The 19,396-nt window shown below is 37.4% G+C and overlaps 2 protein-coding genes across 2 annotated transcripts in view; both read right to left on the reverse strand.

Annotated features, from left to right (window-relative positions):
* Positions 1–4,535: 4,535 nt before the first annotated feature.
* Positions 4,536–7,823, reverse strand: sst1.2 (somatostatin 1, tandem duplicate 2). Its single transcript, XM_052107043.1, has 2 exons — positions 7,184–7,823; positions 4,536–5,042 (listed from the first exon to the last, which is right to left on the reverse strand). The coding sequence occupies exons 1-2, from the start codon at positions 7,334–7,336 to the stop codon at positions 4,833–4,835; spliced, it is 363 nt and encodes a 120-aa protein (XP_051963003.1). The 5' UTR covers positions 7,337–7,823; the 3' UTR covers positions 4,536–4,832.
* A 2,408-nt stretch (positions 7,824–10,231) lies between these two features.
* The window catches only part of LOC127629784 (collagen alpha-5(IV) chain-like), a 49,592-nt gene continuing 40,427 nt past the window's right edge, over positions 10,232–19,396 (reverse strand). The window contains exons 42-52 of the mRNA XM_052107027.1: positions 18,989–19,174; positions 18,611–18,741; positions 18,379–18,451; positions 18,181–18,252; positions 16,948–17,073; positions 16,517–16,615; positions 15,960–16,172; positions 15,234–15,411; positions 13,182–13,296; positions 12,182–12,354; positions 10,232–11,765 (exon numbers count right to left, since the gene is read on the reverse strand). Coding sequence (XP_051962987.1) covers positions 11,696–11,765; positions 12,182–12,354; positions 13,182–13,296; positions 15,234–15,411; positions 15,960–16,172; positions 16,517–16,615; positions 16,948–17,073; positions 18,181–18,252; positions 18,379–18,451; positions 18,611–18,741; positions 18,989–19,174 — 1,436 coding nt within the window. The 3' untranslated portion in view covers positions 10,232–11,695. The remainder of the gene's footprint in view (positions 11,766–12,181; positions 12,355–13,181; positions 13,297–15,233; positions 15,412–15,959; positions 16,173–16,516; positions 16,616–16,947; positions 17,074–18,180; positions 18,253–18,378; positions 18,452–18,610; positions 18,742–18,988; positions 19,175–19,396) is intronic.

Raw genomic sequence — 19,396 nt, forward strand, 5'->3', positions numbered from 1 at the left:
TAAGTGGCACCTTTTCAACATAAATGATTGTTTTTAAATTTAGCATTAAAAAACATACATGCTTGAATGTTGCTTTAATTGTTTTTCATATGTTTGTTCAGTTTTATTTCACTATTTAACAGGTGTGGGTATAAATTATTTTTTTTTTTTAACAGTCTCTCAAGAGCTGTACATTGCTTCAGCTTGGCAGCAGTTTGGTTGCAATCAGGTTGCAATATTTGCAAATATTTGTATTAAATGAAAAACAAATAAAATATGTCTCTTTGAGAAATAACAGTTGGCTGTGGGCAGGCAGCAAGTGCTGATGAAGATAAACCAACCAGCTGAAACAATGACTCACCATTTTCAATAAGCACGACTGATTGTCGTTTGGATTGACAACTGCGGACAGGGTTGCCCATTTAGCTATCTCCATCTGACCAGACTGTATTTAAAGAATAGTTAATAAAACAAATTACCAGTTATTTAAGTTGCAGTGAAATAAATTTAAATGACTTTGGCAGTGCGCCTATTGCTCTTTACATGCTGATGTCATGAAAAATAAATATAATAATTAGTCTTTTGTTCAGAGAGTGTGACATGGCAGTGGCTTGGCTAGAGCTTTTTGGTGAATGAAGATACACTCGTCCTCAATTCAGGGTTTGGGCTTATTTTTTTGCCCAAATGAGAGGAATTGTTTCTATTTGAGTTGGTGAATAAGAGGGAATAACATGTAAGGGATAGAGTTCAGTATTATCTTTCTAATTAACTAATGTTTATTTCTCCCTACCTAGAGGAGAATTGTATTGCACAGAGGTTGCTTCATATTGTATTACGCACTTACATAGTTATATATGCACATACCATTTGGTCAGTGATGTGCCATCTCAATTGTCATTACTTATACACCGATCAATCACAACATTAAAACCACCAGCCTAATATTGTGTGTGTCCCCCTTGTGCCGCCAAAACAGCTCTGACCTGAGGCTCTGACCTCTGAAGGTGTCCTGTGATATAAGCACCAAGACATTAGCAGCAGATCCTTTCAGTCCTGTAAGTTGTGAAATGGGGCATCCATGGATCGTACTTGTTGGTCCAGCACATGCTCAATCGGATTGAGATCTGGGGAATTTGGAGAGCAATTCATCACCTTGAAATCTTTGTCAAGTTCCTCAAACCATTCCTGAACAATGTGTGCAGTGTGACAGGGTGCATTATCCTGCTGAAAGAGGCCACTGCCATCATGGAATACCGTTGCCATGAAGGGGTGTATGTGGTCTGCAACAATCTTTAGGTAGGTGGTACGTGTCAAAGTAACATGCTCATGAATGCTAGGACCCAAGTTTTCCCAGCAGAAAATTGCCCAGAGCATCACACTGCCTCCATCAGCCTGCCTTCTACCCATAGTGCATCCTGCTGCCATCTCTTCCCCAAGTAAATGACGCACCCGACCGTCCACATGATCTAAAAGAAAATGTGATTCATCAGACCAGGCCACCTTTTTCCATTACTCCATGATCCAGTTCTGACACTCATGTGCACATTGTAGGCACTTTCGGTAGTGGACAGGGGTCAGCATGGGCACTTTGACCGGTCTGCTTCTTAGCAGCCCCATGCGCAGTAAGATGCACTGTGTGGTCTGACACCTTTCCGTCATGGACAGCATCAAGTTTTTCAGCAATTTGTGCTACAGTAGCTCTTCTGTGGGATCGGACCAGACGGGTTAGCCTTCACTCCCCACCTGCATTAATGAGCCTTGGGCACCCATGACCCTGTTGCTGGTTCACCGGTTGACCTTTCTTGGACCACTTTTTTTTTTCTTTTGCCAAATTCCCAATGTACTTTTATGTCCTTGTGGTCACATAGTGATTCACCTCAATCCGGGTGGCGGATGACGAATCCCAGCTGCCAGACCGTCAACCCACGCATCTTATCACGTGGCTTGTTTAGCGCGTTGTCACAGAGACATAGCACGTTTCGAGGCTTTGTGCCATCCACCATGGCATCCACGCTCAACTCACCATGCACCCCACCTAGAACGAACTATGATGACCATGATGAGTCGCTATAATTACCCCATGTGACTCTACTCTCCTTAGCAACCGGGCCAATTTGGTTGCTTAGGAGACCTGGCTGGAGTCACTCAGCATGCCCTGGGATTCGAACAAGCAAACTAGCGAACTCCAGGGGTGGTAGCCAGCGTCTTTACCACTCCCCAGGCCCCCTTGGACCACTTTTGATAGGTACTAACCACTACATATCGGGAACACCCCACAAGACCTGCCATTTTGGAGATGCTCAGACCCAATTGTCTAGCCATCACAATTTGGCCCATGTCAAAGTCACTCAGATCCTTACGCTTGCCCAATTTTCCTGCTTCTAACACATGAAATTCAAGAACAGACTGTTCACTTGCTGCCTAATATATCTCACCCCTTGACAGGTGTCATTGTAATGAGAAAATAAATGTTATTCACTTCACCTGTTAGTGGTTTTAATGTTGTGGCTGATCAGTGTAAGTAAAATGATTGTATGTCAGCATCAAATTGCAGCAAAAGAATATGCACACACACACACACACACACACACACACACACACACACACTCACACACAAACACACATTCAGGCACACTCAAGAAAATTTGTGTATTCTGTAAAAACAGAAGCAGAGAGGCGTTTATAATGCCCGATGAAGGCTCCTCTAAGGGTTGCTAATCAAACAGTCCAGATGTGTCAAAATATTTGTGGTGCTTTCAGGACTGTAATTAAATAACAATTAAAACTGACTAACAGCCTTTTCCACCCTGTCTGTGCGTTTGCCTGCACGCTGTTTGTGTGTGTGCAAACCTCAGGGGGGTGGGTGGGGGTCTCATTTCAGAGCCAATAACACACTAATGAAGAACACATCAGAGTAGAGTGTGTGTGTGTGTGTGTGTCTGTGTGTGTGTGTGTGTGTGTGTGTGTGAGAGAGAGAGAGAGAGAGCAAAGAAATTGTGTGTATCTGTGTTATTTGTCCTCTTCATAGATGCACCGTCAGCCATGCATGCTCCTTCAAAAACACATGGCTTTTAATAGTGGAAAGGTGGACTGAGGTCTCCAAAAGCAATCCATTACAAAACAGAATGTTTTTTCTCACTCTCCGCTTTGTCATTCTTAATTATGTTGTTATGTTGTAACTCTCACTATGTTAAACAGAACGGAGTAATCCCTAATGTCCATTAATTGCCACTAATCATCATTGTGATAATACATAAACATACACAAACAAAGAAACAAACACGATCACATCTTATCTTCATGCTAATACCCACTGACAACATGTGTCAACATTTTCTTACCCTGTAATATTCTCATATAAATATGTTCAAAATGACTGGTTACAGTGACATTAATAAAGATTATCGCATTATGCAAGTGTTGACCCAGTTTCTCAATTAACGAACCATAACCCTAAAATGTATATCCTTTACCATCATGTCACTGTTTTGACCGACAGAAAGAGATATATTCTTGTTTAGTAATGGTTTACGATCTATACAGGTTTACCATGGTCATGGACCTGGAAATATCTTGGAATTTTGTTAAAATTGTGTTTTCCATGTCTGAAAAAGTCCGAGTAAAAATCAGGGTAAAGGAAATTTACAATTTTTTTCTAATAATTTCCTGCTCTAAAATGTTTAATTGGTTGGAATATATATATATATATTTTTGCATAAATTTGCTATAAAGTCATACTCATGTCCAATTTGTGAGCGAATAATTTTTTTTGAGAGTGAATTTGGCAAACAAGCTCACAAATCGATGTAAGAGATTAATTAGCAAATCAATCTGAATAAAAATTGTTTCTAAAAAATCTTCATTCAAAATCATAAATTAATGAAATAGTCATGAAAAATCATTGTTCAACCCAGTCTCATTGATTTTTACCTGACTCGTTGTACGTATCACGGCAGCGCACTAGAAGTGCTACAACAACAATGGCATTTATTTACTTCCACACAAATCACAAGTAAAAGGGCAGAATATCAGTTCATAAACACCTAATTTTTTTTTACTCTGCTGAAAAAACTAAAAATAACATTAGAAATTCTAATGGTTTCCACTAGGAGTACCATTACGAGTCTAGTGTGTTTTGGGTCATATTCCATTAATATTTTATGGTATTTATTTGTGTCCATTATAGATATGTATTGGTCTCTAATGGTATCCACTAGACATACCCTGCCACCAATAGAAGCCAACACATTACCGGTGCAGACCCATCCGGACCATTATAGTTTCCATTAAAACCATTACAATTAACATTATAACTATTAAAACAATGAAAAGTTTTTCATCTTACATTTGTGTTTTTATGACACTATCTGTTGGGTTTAGGATAAAGATTTAGGGTAGGAAGGTAGGGAGATTTTGCTGATTTAAATCTTTGAATAATAATGATATGTCATTTTGCAAAATGTCAGCAGTTACTGTATTTTCTTGAGATCAGGCTAAAAGTGTGGGAACCCTGTCGAATCAGCCAGATCAGATCATATAACAGGTTGTTTCCTTCACCAAAAATTTTAATACATCAAGAAATAAATTTTAATAAATATTTTGTTTTTTAAATACATTTCTTTGTTTTATACTTCAGTCCACAGTCTCCACTTACATGCAGTATTCAACTACATCACCCACCACAAAAGATGGCTTTGATTTGTATACTTTATTTAATACTTTATTAGCTTAAAATCGACAAATCAACTTACAGATCCAATTAACTCAATGTAACTACAGTGGTTATGTTAAAATACGGTTTTGATAGGGAGTTAATTGGCATCTTTGATTAATGTGATTGGATAATTGGGACCTCAGCAGGAAGTGAAGCCCTTCCAGTAGAAGTTTTTGCATCCAGCTTTGCGTTCTCGAGGGTAGAGCTGATTCGTGTTCTCTGCGGAACGCTCTAGCTCCAAATGCAGATCATCATTCCCACCTGTCGTAGAAACACCATTCTCACGAGCCTCTATCTCAGGCAAAGACAGCTGGGAAAGCAGCTCCTCTATGTCTTTCTTAGTCCAGTCCTAAAAAAGAGGGAGACATTAAAACATATAGGAGAGACTGGTGGTAGTTTTCACATTTTTTACACTAGCGAATGTATCTCAGGGTAGGTTTGTATTTTAAAGTATATTTCTGTGTAGACACATACCTTGACATCTTGGCTACAAAAAGAAACTTTTTTTTCACCATTTTTGACCATTTTCACCATCATTACCCAGGAAAAGGATACAGTTCAATGAACACATGTTAACTTTTTGTGATAACATGCCTCCCTAATTGTGGGGCATGTTGTCACACTATATGGGGCAAGTTGTCACAGGGGGAAAGAAAACTAAGCAGCCTATCATAGGCTTTTCAGCAATATGAAATGGTCAAATTCAATGAATGGCAATAATTTGAAAGGTCACATGCAAAAATATCAAACTATTATTATTAACTGTAATCAACAAACTGAATTAAATTACACTATAAAACATGTGACAACCTGTCCTAGCCTTTTAAGTTAAAATGGACCTATATTATATAGCTGACCCTTTCCTGGCATATGCCAATGTGGTTTTATTGTGTTTGCTTATTTACTCAACAGCTATTAAAATATTAACTCTTAATTTGTACTTGAAGCATAACATTCACAATTTGAGACTGTTTTGAAGTAGTTGTTTCAAACCAACATACAAACCCACTGCTAGAGAAAACAGCCAGTTGTGTAATTGGATTCATAGCCCCTGTGACAGATACCCCATGTGACAACTAGCCCCAGTCTCCCCTTTAATGGGATTTCTCATGGTAATCATTTCAGTTTGCTTTGTCCCTTACTTTCCTTCTTATTAGGAGAATAATCACCAGTGAAACTGTCTGGTAAAGTTAATGGTGTGCAGTAGTTTAGATTTACTAATACATGAGGTGACAAGCCTTAAAGAGAAAACCATTTTGCAATTGTAGGGAAATGTGTGTTTTGATTAGAACCAAATGTATTCCATTAACTGAGTTCCCATATAGTAAAAGAGAATGCATTAACTTCTCAACAAGTAAATGAGAAAAACAGAGGGTCATTTAGAGAGAGAGTGAGAGAGAGAGAGAGAGAGAGAGAGAGAGAGAGAGTCTTCTTTATAGAATTAGACGGGGAGTGTAGTAGTTTCCTCTTCAAACCTCTGTTAAACATACATTTAACCAGAGCCATAAACAACAGGGAGTTCTTGTAATCTGAAATTGTCTTATAGTCACAGTGTAAATAACATTTAGATTTTAATGTTTAGTCTTAGTTCTGTCAACATAGTGGCATGATAACTCGTGATAAGTTGTACAAGATGGCAAAATCATAACGCATTGTAATTTTATTCCCATAGAGACCACCCAATCAACAGAATTTCAAACTGATACAGGCTTTAAATGTTAGCTAGCCTCCTATCTAAAACTTTATTTTAAGAAAGAACTAATTTGGTTGCTCATTCCATATTTTTTTATGCAATAAAAATGACTGATGTATGCCAATAACCTGTGATACGCTTCCCTCATCATGTTCCAACCCCCAATGTTTTTTTTCTTAACTTAAGAAAACTCTTTATAACATTGTTCATTGGTACATTTATTAATCTCTGTGGGAATATAAGTTGTGCATGTTTTTGTAAAAGCCAGCTTCATATGATTTTGCCATCTTGTACTATTGTTACAACTTGCCGTGAGGTTCTGTAAACACTGAATCAAGCGTATTCTGGAGTTTGGACCAAAAAAAATAAAAAATAGTGAAAGTTAATGAGAGGAGTGGAGTTTAATGAACATAAAATTAAACATTTACAATTTCCGGTATGCATTTGGCAAGGTGTACATTTTATCAGTATGCATGTTCCCTGATTATCAAACCCTCGTTTGGGTTCCAAAGCATTGTTTATAACAATGTAATAAATGTGTCATTTGAAAAACGTGTTATAGCATAATAGTTTAGGAAGGTAGACATGAAAGTGCAAATAATGGAAAAAAGTGATGGTAAATAAAGCATTGTTTCTTGACATACTAGCTAGTAAATATGGGCCCCAGAATGCATAGTAGAAGCAAATTTAAAAACATGTGGACCATGTGATAAGTACGTGACCAACACACACGTACTTATCAAATATATACATTAAATGCACTGTAAGTCAATTTGGATGCATTTTGTAAGACTCACCTGTGTAGCCAAACCAATTGCACGTGCTCTCTGCAAAAGTCTACGATGGCGGAAGTCCATGTCCGGTTCTAGTTGTGAGTCAGCACCGCGGTCACATAGCACAAGAGACAGACCCAACAGGGCCAAATAACAATGAAGCTCACACAGTCTCATTTCAAACTGCTCCAATCTTGTTCCACACACTGAATGTTTCCGAGAAGTGTTCCGAGGAGCTGTGTGTCTGGTTCTGGAACCTTGGTAATCCGAGGCACTCTTTTTAAACTATGCCTCCACTCCTATGATTGACTGACAGCTGCCCAGGTTGCTGGGTGATAGTGGATTGTGATGTCATAAAGCATTTTGATTCTTCTGGTCCCCCACTAATGGAAGCCTTTCTCATTAAGATAACACAAGTGAACGAATTGTGACTTGACAATGGGAGTAACAATAAAAGCATTAAACTGAGTGGATTTGGGTTTGTGCAGCTAATCTAAAACAAATACAACAGAGAAATGCCTGGGTGTATCTCTCCCTTTCTAAGAAGCAAGCACACTGTGGCAGGAGTTAAGAATAAGAGCTTTCATAAACTTTTAATTGATTCTGAATGAATAGTCTAATGTGCCTTTTCTTTGCAGTTTGCAGTGTTAACACGAAAAGCATGTGCACTTGTGTTGCTTGGGATATGGCTCCACTTACACACTTGTAGCACAGGTGCAACGGTTTCTTTGAAAAGTTAAATGAATCTATTTAACGATTAATGGATGCTGAATGTAGCTAAAAGCATTGCTAAAATATTTGATATTTAGCTCCTGGCTATATGAAAGAATCAAGTTCAAACTTTATAAATCTATACAGTAGAGGACTAATAATGTGGCAAGTGTCACTAATAGAGTTAGCAATTGGAACAAACCTCTAGCCCTCAGAATAAAGCATTGTGGCACAACTTGTCATGCACTATGATGCCTCAAATGCGGCTTGTTGTCTGATCAGTTAAACTTGAATTTTTGTCAACAAAAGCTAATTAGAGTCAGGAGTTGGCAAACCTGGCATCCAATTAATGAAACAAGAATAGAAGTGTGGGTTAGAGCGACTTTGACTTATAAAAGCACTCAAACATTTGAGATTGCTATTCACAAGAAGCATCCAGAAGCATCCAACATAATTTACAAGTTGGCTATGGTCTCACACGATGTTGTTCGCATTAACTCATAAGACTTCATCACACGCAAATTCCCGGATGTCTAATGCAGAAGTAAGCTCGAGTTCTGCGGACGAGGCATTAAGGACATCCTTATAAATATTATACCCTTACCCAAACCCCTAATATAAACTTAACCAATCAGTAGAGTGTGTAAACATGATAGGAAGCTGTTGTGTGTGACAGAAGCAAGTAATTGTCGTGTATTAGATAGAAACGATGTCCAGCCACATCATTGGCTCTAGTGAAAGTCATAGGAATTGAAATGAGTGCAGTCGCACAACATCATACAAATTAGCCAAATTTAGAAAAGTCATACGAATCCAGACGATTTCGCCGTGAGAGTGCTTTGGAAGCATGTGCTGATGTAGACCATGCCTCGCAAAAAAAGAGATCTCAGAAGACCTACGATCGTGATTGGTTCCTTTGCATTAAGCTGGAAAGGGTTACAAAATGATCTCGAAGAGCATAGATATTCATCCGTCCACAGTTCGACAAATCGTCTATAAATGGAGATGATTTGGTACTGTGGCTACTCTCCCTTGCTCAGAAGAAGTTGATGACCATAAACATGGAAGTAAATCCACTACAAAATGGCTTAAAAAGAAGAAAATCCAGAGTGGTTCAGTCAGAATGCTGTGAAATGACCTCAAGAGAACCGTTCATACCAGACATCCTATGATTCTGGTTGAGCTGAAGCAGTTCTGTAAGGACAAATGGTCCAAAATTCCTTCTGAACATTCTGCAGGTCTAATGTGTGGCTACCAGAAATTATGATTGAGGTTATTGCTGCCAAAGGAGGATCGAACAGTTATTAAATCCAATGATTCACTTACTTTTTCCACAGCACTAGATAATTCCTTGCATACATTTTCTTGCCACTGTAGGTACCAGAATATCATTGAGACTTTGGGGTGGGTGGGATCTTTTATTTGGGCCAGTAAGCAATCACCTAGCAATCACCCAACGCTAGAATCATGTTTTGCTAGCAAGTTTATTTTTTCTTACAGCCAAGAAAAAAAAATCTAGTTTTCTGTGAGAGGAGGCCACTTAGCCTACTACAAATATGATAAAACAATATTTAAATATGAACATTAGTTATTTACATTTATATTTATCCTGCCAAATGAATAAATCAAATGTAAAGAACTAATGTTCATATACACTATTCAAATCCAAATAGAAAATCTTATCCTGTAAAATGACAAGAAATCCTTGGTACTGGATATTGTCAAGAGACTCTGCCCTGACATCTTGTGGTCAAAATCAAGCAGTGGCGCATAAGCAAATGCAAAGTAATCTCAATAAATTATGCAAAACCAGGTTTTTAAAATGACAGTTCACTCTAAAAGGATAATTCAGTCATAATTGACTTACCCTCATGCTGTTCCAAACCTGTATGACTTTATTTATTCTGTGGTAGACAAAATGAGATGTTAGATGTCCTGAAAAAGATGCAATGTAAGTGAACGGTGATGAACATACTGCCTTACATAATTTTGTTGTGTTCCATGGAAGAAAGAAATTCATCCGGGTTTGGAACAACATGAGGGTGAGAAAATGATGACATGATTTTAGACAACTTTCAGTAAAATTGTTTCCCCAGTTGAAATTCATAGCATGATGAAAAATACTTGTTAAAAGTACAACAGCATCCAAAAGATTATTTGTTGTAATAGCGCAATGTCACTACACGTCAAAAAGACATTTATGGACAAAAAAACATTAATGTCTCATTTTGCTAATTAAAGTCTATATGGGAGAGAACTGTGTAAGAGCAACCAATGAATGATACAGAAAATACATTAACATGCGTTTTCTAAAGATAGAAATCCAAATATACAGTTTTACAAAATAAGATATAAAAAATATTCATGTTTTCTACAAAAAATGATTGATTTATTCTTTGACAAAAAAATTACAGCATTTCCATTCAAAAATAGCATACAGTTTTATAAAACACTGCAGTAATACAAAATACTTGAAAAAGGTGTGAACAAGTTTTTAGTGTCACTAAAAAAACACAAAACAGTGTATCACATTGGCTTTCTGCCAATGCTGCATCCTATCATTTTGAATAGGCGTATATACAACACGAAATATGTACACCTAACTGAAGCCATCAGAGTGTCTGATCTTTAATAAAGCATATTATATATTGAAGGCCTTTTTCATATTTTCTGTGGATTAAGTATTGGCAACATTACAGTCATTAATAGCCATTTGATTTGGCATTGCTGTCTTATATTAAATTACAACAGACATGGGAAAGGATTTACATGTAATGATGTATTAATTGTATAAGAAGGATCTAATTCCTTAATTCAGTTATTTAATGTGTATCTTTTGAATACATAAAATACAATATACACACTTTCTCTCATTTGCCCTGACCCTAAAAATCAAGTTTCTTTTCCTTTTTACACTCATCCAGCAAGTAGCACCACGAAATCTGGGTCATTCAGAGTCAAATTTGAATGAGCTTAAATATGCCTTTTCAAAACCATAGCATCCAAAAACATATTCTCCAAGAATCAGCTTTGTTTGTGCAACTATCTTAGTACTCTTAGAAATAGGCTTACTTGAATTCTTTCTTGAATAAAGATCCTACAGTTACAAAAAAGTGATGTAACATGCAATTGTTACCTTAAAGATCTGTTTCCTTATATAAAGTTTAAAAATGTCTGATTAACTTCGTCTCATGCTCAAAGATAGATATCAAAGATAGGTTACAATTTAGAGCATGAAAGCATTACAAAGGGGTTTCGTAATTAGCATTAGTCCTACTGGTTGATTTGGCTAAATTGAAATTAAGTCACCACAAACTCTGATTTGACAGCTCAGTTATGAATAAAGATAATTTTAAATATAACATATCTATACTGTAAGTGCCTGTGCGGTTACAAACCAAACCAGCCTTCTAAATTCATACCAACTTAATTTTCTTTACAATAAACTAGTCCATAGGTTCTTTTCCTGGCCATTTCCACTCATAATTACAAAATTATTGTTATTAACATGGGTTTGTACAACAGTTAGGCCTGATTTGGACAAATGAACATAAATGTATTATTCCACTGACTACCTGGATCAGTGGTAACCAGGTAACATCAAACACAGCAACAATGGGGGAAATCCTTAATTGGTGGAAGGGATTGTAGCTACTAAAGCATTTTTATTGGCTAAAATAAACCCAGTTGCTTCCGGGAATAGTGCTTGAGAGCTTGCTTCACAGAAACTACTGACATTGCACAAGTCATGGTAACCGACAGTTCAGTAATTTGTGTTGTCTACCAAGGTGTTGCTTCTAAAGGTCATGACCTCTGACCTTAAGGCTACTGCTTCATACAGACCCGACAGCGGCTGATGATGTCTTGTTGTCTTGCTGTCTGACGGATTGGAATACTGAGAAGAATGGAAAAATTCAAAAAATACAACTTTATTTATTAATTATTTACTATTTTATTTAATATTAAATCCTAAATTATATGTTATCTTAAATTAGGGTGAATTCAAGTAAATCTGACCACTTTTTGACAATTATCTCTCTATATGTCCACATTTACTTAAATTTACCCTATGTGGTCATATATTTAGTATACAGATTTAGGCATTAAATAAAGACATAATCCAATCTGATTTGGGAAAATGTTCATATTTTTCCTTTACTTGACACTCAGTTCTGGCTACTTCTATTTCTCCAAGATCCCCCATTTACCATGTGTGGAGGGCAATAACCTTGTAATGTGTAAATAGACTGTACTTACTGATCCAGCAATTCAATTAAAATTGCAATAATCAAAAATGATTAGCTGTTTTACCTGAACATTCTACTAGGGTCAAGCGATGCCAGCCAGTAGCTGTAGGAATCAGGATAGAAGTTACAGGTGCCACGCCCATGACACTCTATGAATGGAATCTTGCGGAACTCCTCCAGACAAGACCCGGGAGAGACCAGCGGCTGCCCAGAACCCTCTGCACCTGCGGCTGTTTGCTATGGAAATATATTGCAGCAATCAAAGACTGCACACAATCCACAAGGTGAACTTTTATCTAAAACATATAATTGCCTAAAATTGCCTCCATTACACTTTAATTCCATTCTATATGTGTGTGTGTGTGTGTGTGTGTGTGTGTGTGTGTGTGTGTGTGTGTGTGTGTGTGTGTGTGTGTGTGTGTGGTGAGGTTCACAGGTCTGAGATTACAAATCTAATTTAAACCTGGACATTAACAAATTATAAATAAATAACAAATATTTTTAGGTTTTTGAAAAATGAAAAACAAAGTAACATTATGTCTGTACTAGTTCTAGGTCAATAATTAAATAAACACATTTTTGACAATGACCATGTTAAGTCTAATGTAGGTAAGAGTTCCCAACTTCGATTGAGGCACTCAAGATGCTCTTTGGAAAACTCTCAGACCATGCTCGGTAACCCGGATCAGGTTTTGCTCTCATTAATGCAAAAGGGGGGCATGCCATATACTAAGACAATCTAGAATGCATGTAAATCTTTAAATTCAACATTTCACTGAAACTGTTATTAAATTAATTGTACTGAATTGTACAATGATAAGTTAAACTGTTTAAAAAGGGCAAAATATTTGTGCATTCAGACTTTTTGAACCTATACCTATATGGTATAGTTTATTTAAAACTGACCATGGAGTTTGCATTTCTTCTGTATGTGCACATTTGCCACAGGAGTTCAAGCATTTATTTTGATTTGAATATCGAAGTGAACCTTCAACTCTAGTGGATAAAATATAGGGATTAAAGTTTGTCAATGCCATATGATTTAAGTAATAGCTGACTCTTACCATCACAAAGGAGTAACCTTGCCACAAAGACAGCCATCCAGCAGGACACCATGGGATCTGATTCGTCTGACTGTGAACTGCTATCACATTAGCAGGTGCCTCACATACTGCACATCTTTGAGAGACATTTCACATTTCTTTTGTTACTACATTTCCCGTCATCAATACTGATACTACTAAAAAGTATGTGAACCCTTTGGAATTTGCTGCTTTTCTAAAATAAATTAGTCATACAATGTGATCTCATCTTCATCAACGTCTCAAGTATAGACAAACAACGTGCTGAAGCTAACAACACACAAACAATTATAACCTTTCATGTATTTACTGAACACATCCCATTCAAAATTCACAGTGCTGTGGAAAATGTAAGTGAATCCCTAGGTTGGGAGTTGGCAAACCTTGGGAGTTGGCAAACCTGGTATCCAATTAATGAGATGAGATTGGAGGTGTGGGTTAGAGCAACTTTAACTTATAAAAAGAAATAAAAAATTTAGAATTTGCTATAACAAGAATAGCTGCTGACGTGGACCATGCTTTGCAAAAAAGAGGTATCAGAAGACCCACGATCAACAGATGTTACTTTGCATAAAGCTGGAAAGGGTTACAAAGTCATCTCGAAGAGCTTAGATATTAATCTGTCCATAGTTAGACAAGCTGTCTATAAACTGAGATTTACATTTACATTTACATTTATGCATTTGGCAGATGCTTTTATCCAAAGTGCAAAATAAGTCCAAACTTATTACAGGGACAATTCCCCCGGAGCAACCTGGAGTTAAGTGTCTTACTCAAGGACACAATGGTGGTGCCTGTGGGGATCGAATCACCAACCTTCTGCTTACTAGTTCAGTGCTTTAGCCCACTACACCACCACCACTGCAGTACAGATGATTTAGTACTGTGGCTAGTGGCTACTCTCCCTAGAAGTGGCCATCCAGCCAAGATGACTCAAAGGGCATACCACAGAATGCTCAATGAGGTAAAAAAGAACCCTAGAGTGACTGCTAAAGACTTCATAAAGGAATCATTGGAACTGGTTAACATCTCTGTTCATGAGTCTACAATATGGACATATCCAACAGGCATGGTGTCCATGGCAGGACACCACAAAGGAAGCCATTGCTGGCTTTGCTGCACACCTCGTTGCTGTGCACCTCATTGCTACACGCCTCGAGTTTGAATTGTTTAGAAGAGCAAGCAGCACTACGTTTGGCGGAAAAAAGCATCGCATATCAACATGAAAATATCATACCAACAATGAAGTACAGTGGAGGGAGCATCATGATTTGGGGCAGCTTTGCTGCTTCGGGTCTGGACCACTTGTCATCATCAAGAGAAAAATGTATTCCCAAGATTATCAAGATGTTCTACAGGATAATGTCAGGGTTGCTGTGCACCAGCTGAAGCTCAGTAAAAGTTGGGTGATGCAGCAGGACAATGACCCTAAACAGCGAAGTCCACTACAGAATTGCTTCAAAAAAAGATCCACCTTTTGGAGTGGTCCAGTCAGAGTCCAGATCTGAATGACCTCAAGAGAGCCGTTCACACCAGACATCCTAAGAATATGGCTGAGCTGAAGCAGTTCTGTAAGGATGAATGGTCCAGATTTCCTTCTGAATGTTGTGCAGGTGTAATCCGCAGCTAAAGAAAACACTTGGTTGAGGTTATTGCTGCCAAAGGAGGATCAACAAGTTATTAAATCCAAGGGTTCACTTACTTTTCAAAGCACTGTGAATATTTAAATGGATGTGTTTAAGCGCATTGTTGTTTGTCTATACTTGTGACACAGATGAAGATGAGATCACATTTATGACCAATTAATGCAGAAAACCAGCTAATTCCAAAGGGTTCACATAATTTTTCCTTGTCACTGTGTATATACGTATATATATATATATATATATATATATATATATATATATATATATATATATATATATATACCTTCTAAGAAACATTTTTTATTTATTTTGTCAACTTAGGCTTTGAGAACAACAGACAAACTGGCAAAATGACAACTAATTTCAAAACAGGGGCTTTTGTATTTACCTGCTAATGTACTGTTCCAATAAGTCATCACTGATCAAATCCTGGTTGTTGGACATTGGTGTGTCTGTAGACAGCCAATAGGAGTAATCGTTTCGAGAAGCGTAGCGACAGGATTCATCAGGGTTACAGACCAGGAAAGGCATGGTGGAGAACCTCTGCAAACAGCTTCCTATAGTGCCTACAAACATACACATACAGATTATGACCATTTTAATTACTGAAAAATGAAGTATCTAAATGTAGGTGTATACATATCTGTCCGTAAGTATTTGTGTAAATGTGTGTGTTTGTAGGCATGGTTTCAAATATTTTCCACATACAGCCATTTTTTCCACTTTAGAATGTAAAGTGGCCCAAAGTATTTGCACACAAAATATTCTATTATAAAATATTAAGTGGCATCATCAAAAACATTATGCTAGAGTCTTTCTCAAAACTAACAATTCCCTTCATGTTCACACATGTGTCCTAGCAGAGTAACCACAGGTGTAGTTCTTCACATTAACTATGGACATGTTCCACTAACATTTGACATCCAAAATGTGTCCAAATACTTTTATCTTCATTTTCAATCTATTATCAACCAACTTCTTTATAAGATGTGTTTTGCATGAAAAGTGTTTGTTTCAATAATTGATATTTTGTAATAATGATTCTACACCCATACTGTTTGCACATGTATGTCTTCTTGTGAGGGTTAATTTGTGTTCCGTGTGTGTTACTTGCCTAGGTCCTGCCCATGTCCACGGTTGTTGCCATTGATAAAGAGGAGTGAATATCCGAAGTACAAATATCTTGATCCATTAGGGCAGGTTGGGACGTCTCTTCTTTGACTATGCCTGGTAAAAAGGAAGCTGTCTCTGGTGCCATTTTGCATAAATGTCCCCTTAGGACCTACAGAGCCTTTGATACCCACTTCACCTGACAAACCACGAGCACCTAAGTAGGTAGATGCACATCAGACCACCTGACACAGATTTTCAAAGCAACTGATGGGTTTAAGGCACTTTGTTGTGCATTGTCTGCCTTTAGCCAAAACTATATTAACAATATAGCATGGAACTTTATTACTTTGCTTCATTTGGAAGTTTTCCTTTTACATGATGCCATTTGATTTAACTTTTTCACAGACAGATTTAATTTTATATGGTTCATTGGTCAGGTACACTTATAAAGTACCATTAAAGGAGAAGATTTCATTTGGCTAAAGTGACTACAGTTCAAATGGAATGTGCAACTATTGGGTGTTCATCATCAATTTTGGACAAAGAAATGGCCTTTACCTTGTAGCCCTGGTGGGCCGCTGTCTCCCTTTGGTCCAGTGATTCCAGGCCTTCCCGGAACCCCATCTAGACCTGTGGCTCCCTTTCGACCTTGAGTTCCTAAGAGGTGGGTAATTATGCAAATGCATTATGGAGTAATAAACATGGTACATCATTGCTGGGTATCACCAACCACTCATTGGAATACACTTTTAGAATTTAATTGCAGCGGAATAAATAAAAGTATAAACAGATACAAAAATGAAAATAAAATATTGATACTGATCTAAAAGTGTTAATGGGATCTAAATTAATGAGGCAATATTGTGAGAAAATGAAGCAAGAAATATTGATAGAGCCTTTGGTTGTATTGGCACAGCTCTTACTGTGTGCTTCTGTGTGTGTGTGTGTGTGTGTGTGTGTGTGTGTGTGTGTGTGCGTGTGCGTTGTACCTTGTGGACCTGTATATCCTGGAGGACCAGGATATCCTTGCTCTCCTTTCTCACCAGCTTTTCCACGTGTACCAGGGTCTCCTGGAATAGCGATGACCTCATCCATAGCATCGTAACCTTTCGGCCCTAAACAATCAAAAAGAAAATAACTAAGTAATTAAACACCAGGTAGATAATGGGTAATTCACACATATCTTAAAAAGACTTAAGCCACAGAAAATAGTTTTGAATGGTCTTTTTAACCCTTATATTTTGCTCTGGTCAGAACTGACCGATTTACTTAATTTTTCTTTATGAAAACTATTTTCTCCAGTTGGAATAATGACTTTGTTCACACAGGGAACCTAAACACACAAATTATTTTTTTTAGATAATTTTCATAAAAATAAAAAAATTCTTCACTTTGTTATACCTCTGGAGTTCACGGTCTAAAGTGACCTGCCATTGGAAAATAATGTAATTGTGTTCAAGAGCATGCCAATCCTTTAGAAGAGCACATACCCTTTTGTGCATCGACTTTCCATGTATCTTTCCAAAGGGTGCTTTGAGGAGTATTTTAAGATCTACTAATCATATTATGTTGTGTTTGGGCTCGTTTGAATCAGGATAGTATGCTGTAAGTTACAATATGTCATTGTCTATGTTACATGTAAGTTTCAAGAAATTATAAGGAAAAAGGTGACAAAAAAACACTCCTGTTTATTGTATTAATGTGTGTCAGTGGACATTTCATATACTAATACTCACTGCAGTTTGGCCTCTGTGTGGAAAACAATGCTCATTGCATTGTACTAATTGAGACCTTTCCAACGATATATAACAAATGGCTCTCTCATCTTTTTATGTTTTTACCAACTCTGAAAATACAGTTATTGTTGAGATAAATTTGCAAATTATGAGAAAATAACAGTTCTAATTTGTCAGCAAATTAAAAAGCAGTATTTAAGAATTGGTAGGATCAGCTATATGCACTGTAAAGTCCAGCTTCCAAGCTTTAAAATGACAACAATTTTGTTTAGATCAAGCAAGTGGTTATTAATGTATTATATAATTATTATTATTTTTTATTTGTTTTCTACAGGGAGTAGAAAACTATCCTGGATTTTTAAAAGGCAATTGATTCTAGATGGAATGGTATCATTGTAATGGTATCAAATAACATGCATGAAAACAAAATGTGATGGCTCTATTTTCAGTATGTTGTTGTTTACATGTCAGTATATGCAATGTCACCTTTAGGTCCAGGTGATCCTTTACATCCTTTTAATCCAGGAGGGCCGCTTGGACCACAACTTCCTTTTATACCTGCAATACAAGCACAAAACAAACAGCTTTCTAAATGGAATGTATATTTAACTACCAGTCAATCTACTTTCTTATTCAAGCTTTTCTTTCCATTTGAATAAAATTTGAATCAAATTCAGTTGTTACCGATTGGTCCGACCTCACCCATAGGCCCCGTATCTCCTTTTGGGCCCTTAGAGCCAGGACCTCCATCTCTACCCTAGAAACATTACCATTTATCTCACATTATATAGTTTTCAGATCTTAACTATAAAAACCTTGAATATTTAAGCACCAATGTAAAAAATTGACAGAGATCTTTTAGCCCTTTGTTCTAGTGAACCAGTGTGCACATTTTTCAAATTCGGAGCCCACTTACTGGTACTCCTGGAACTCCACTGTCACCGGTGCAACCGGGCCCTCCTCTAAGCCCCAGGGACCCAGTATCACCTTTATCTCCCTTCAACCCTGGACCTGGGTCACCAGGAGGCCCACGTGGTCCCTGGAGACCTGCATTTACACATAGAAACAATAGAAGGATGTATGGGTTCAGAGAAGCGACACCTTTAATTTTTAACAAAATGTTTTTGGATACTTCTGCTGATGAAACATTGAAAAAAAAAGCTTTTTACAGCTTTATATGGTGCATGCCATTGAAGAGACTGCCTCACAGCCTCATTTTCATTCACGTCAAAAATAAAAAATTGGCGCTGTTGTGAAAAAGGTCTATGGTGACTAATTAAAGATGAACTATCACCTTGTTGGCCAGATTGTCCATAAGGTCCTCTCTCCCCTTTTGGACCATCAACACACAAGCCCGCTGGACCTGGACACCCACAAGGCCCTGGTTCTCCGGGTTGGCCTGGAGGGCCCTTTTCTCCCACTGGCCCGTAGGGTCCTTGTAGCCCAAATGGCCCTTGGGGTCCAGAACTGCCTTTAGTACCTGAAATTATACAAATTATAAATAATAATCACACCTGCCAATGGCTAGTGAATTGAGATAATTAACCAGTCATAAATACACTCACCTAAAGGATTATTAGGAACACCTGTTCAATTTCTCATTAATGCAATTATCTAATCAACCAATCACATGGCAGTTGCTTCAATGCATTTGGGGTGTGGTCCTGGTCACGACAATCTCCTGAACTCCAAACTGAATGTC

This window comes from Xyrauchen texanus, chromosome 36, assembly GCF_025860055.1.
Source record: "Xyrauchen texanus isolate HMW12.3.18 chromosome 36, RBS_HiC_50CHRs, whole genome shotgun sequence".
Taxonomy (NCBI): domain Eukaryota; kingdom Metazoa; phylum Chordata; class Actinopteri; order Cypriniformes; family Catostomidae; genus Xyrauchen; species Xyrauchen texanus.

Excerpts from the sequence above, each read along its gene's own strand:
- sst1.2 (XM_052107043.1), bottom strand. The coding sequence starts at position 7,336 with ATGAGACTGTGTGAGCTTCATTGTTATTTGGCCCTGTTGGGTCTGTCT. Across the intron at positions 5,043-7,183 it reads CAATTGGTTTGGCTACACAG|GACTGGACTAAGAAAGACAT; the intron begins GTGAGTCTTACA and ends CCTCTTTTTTAG.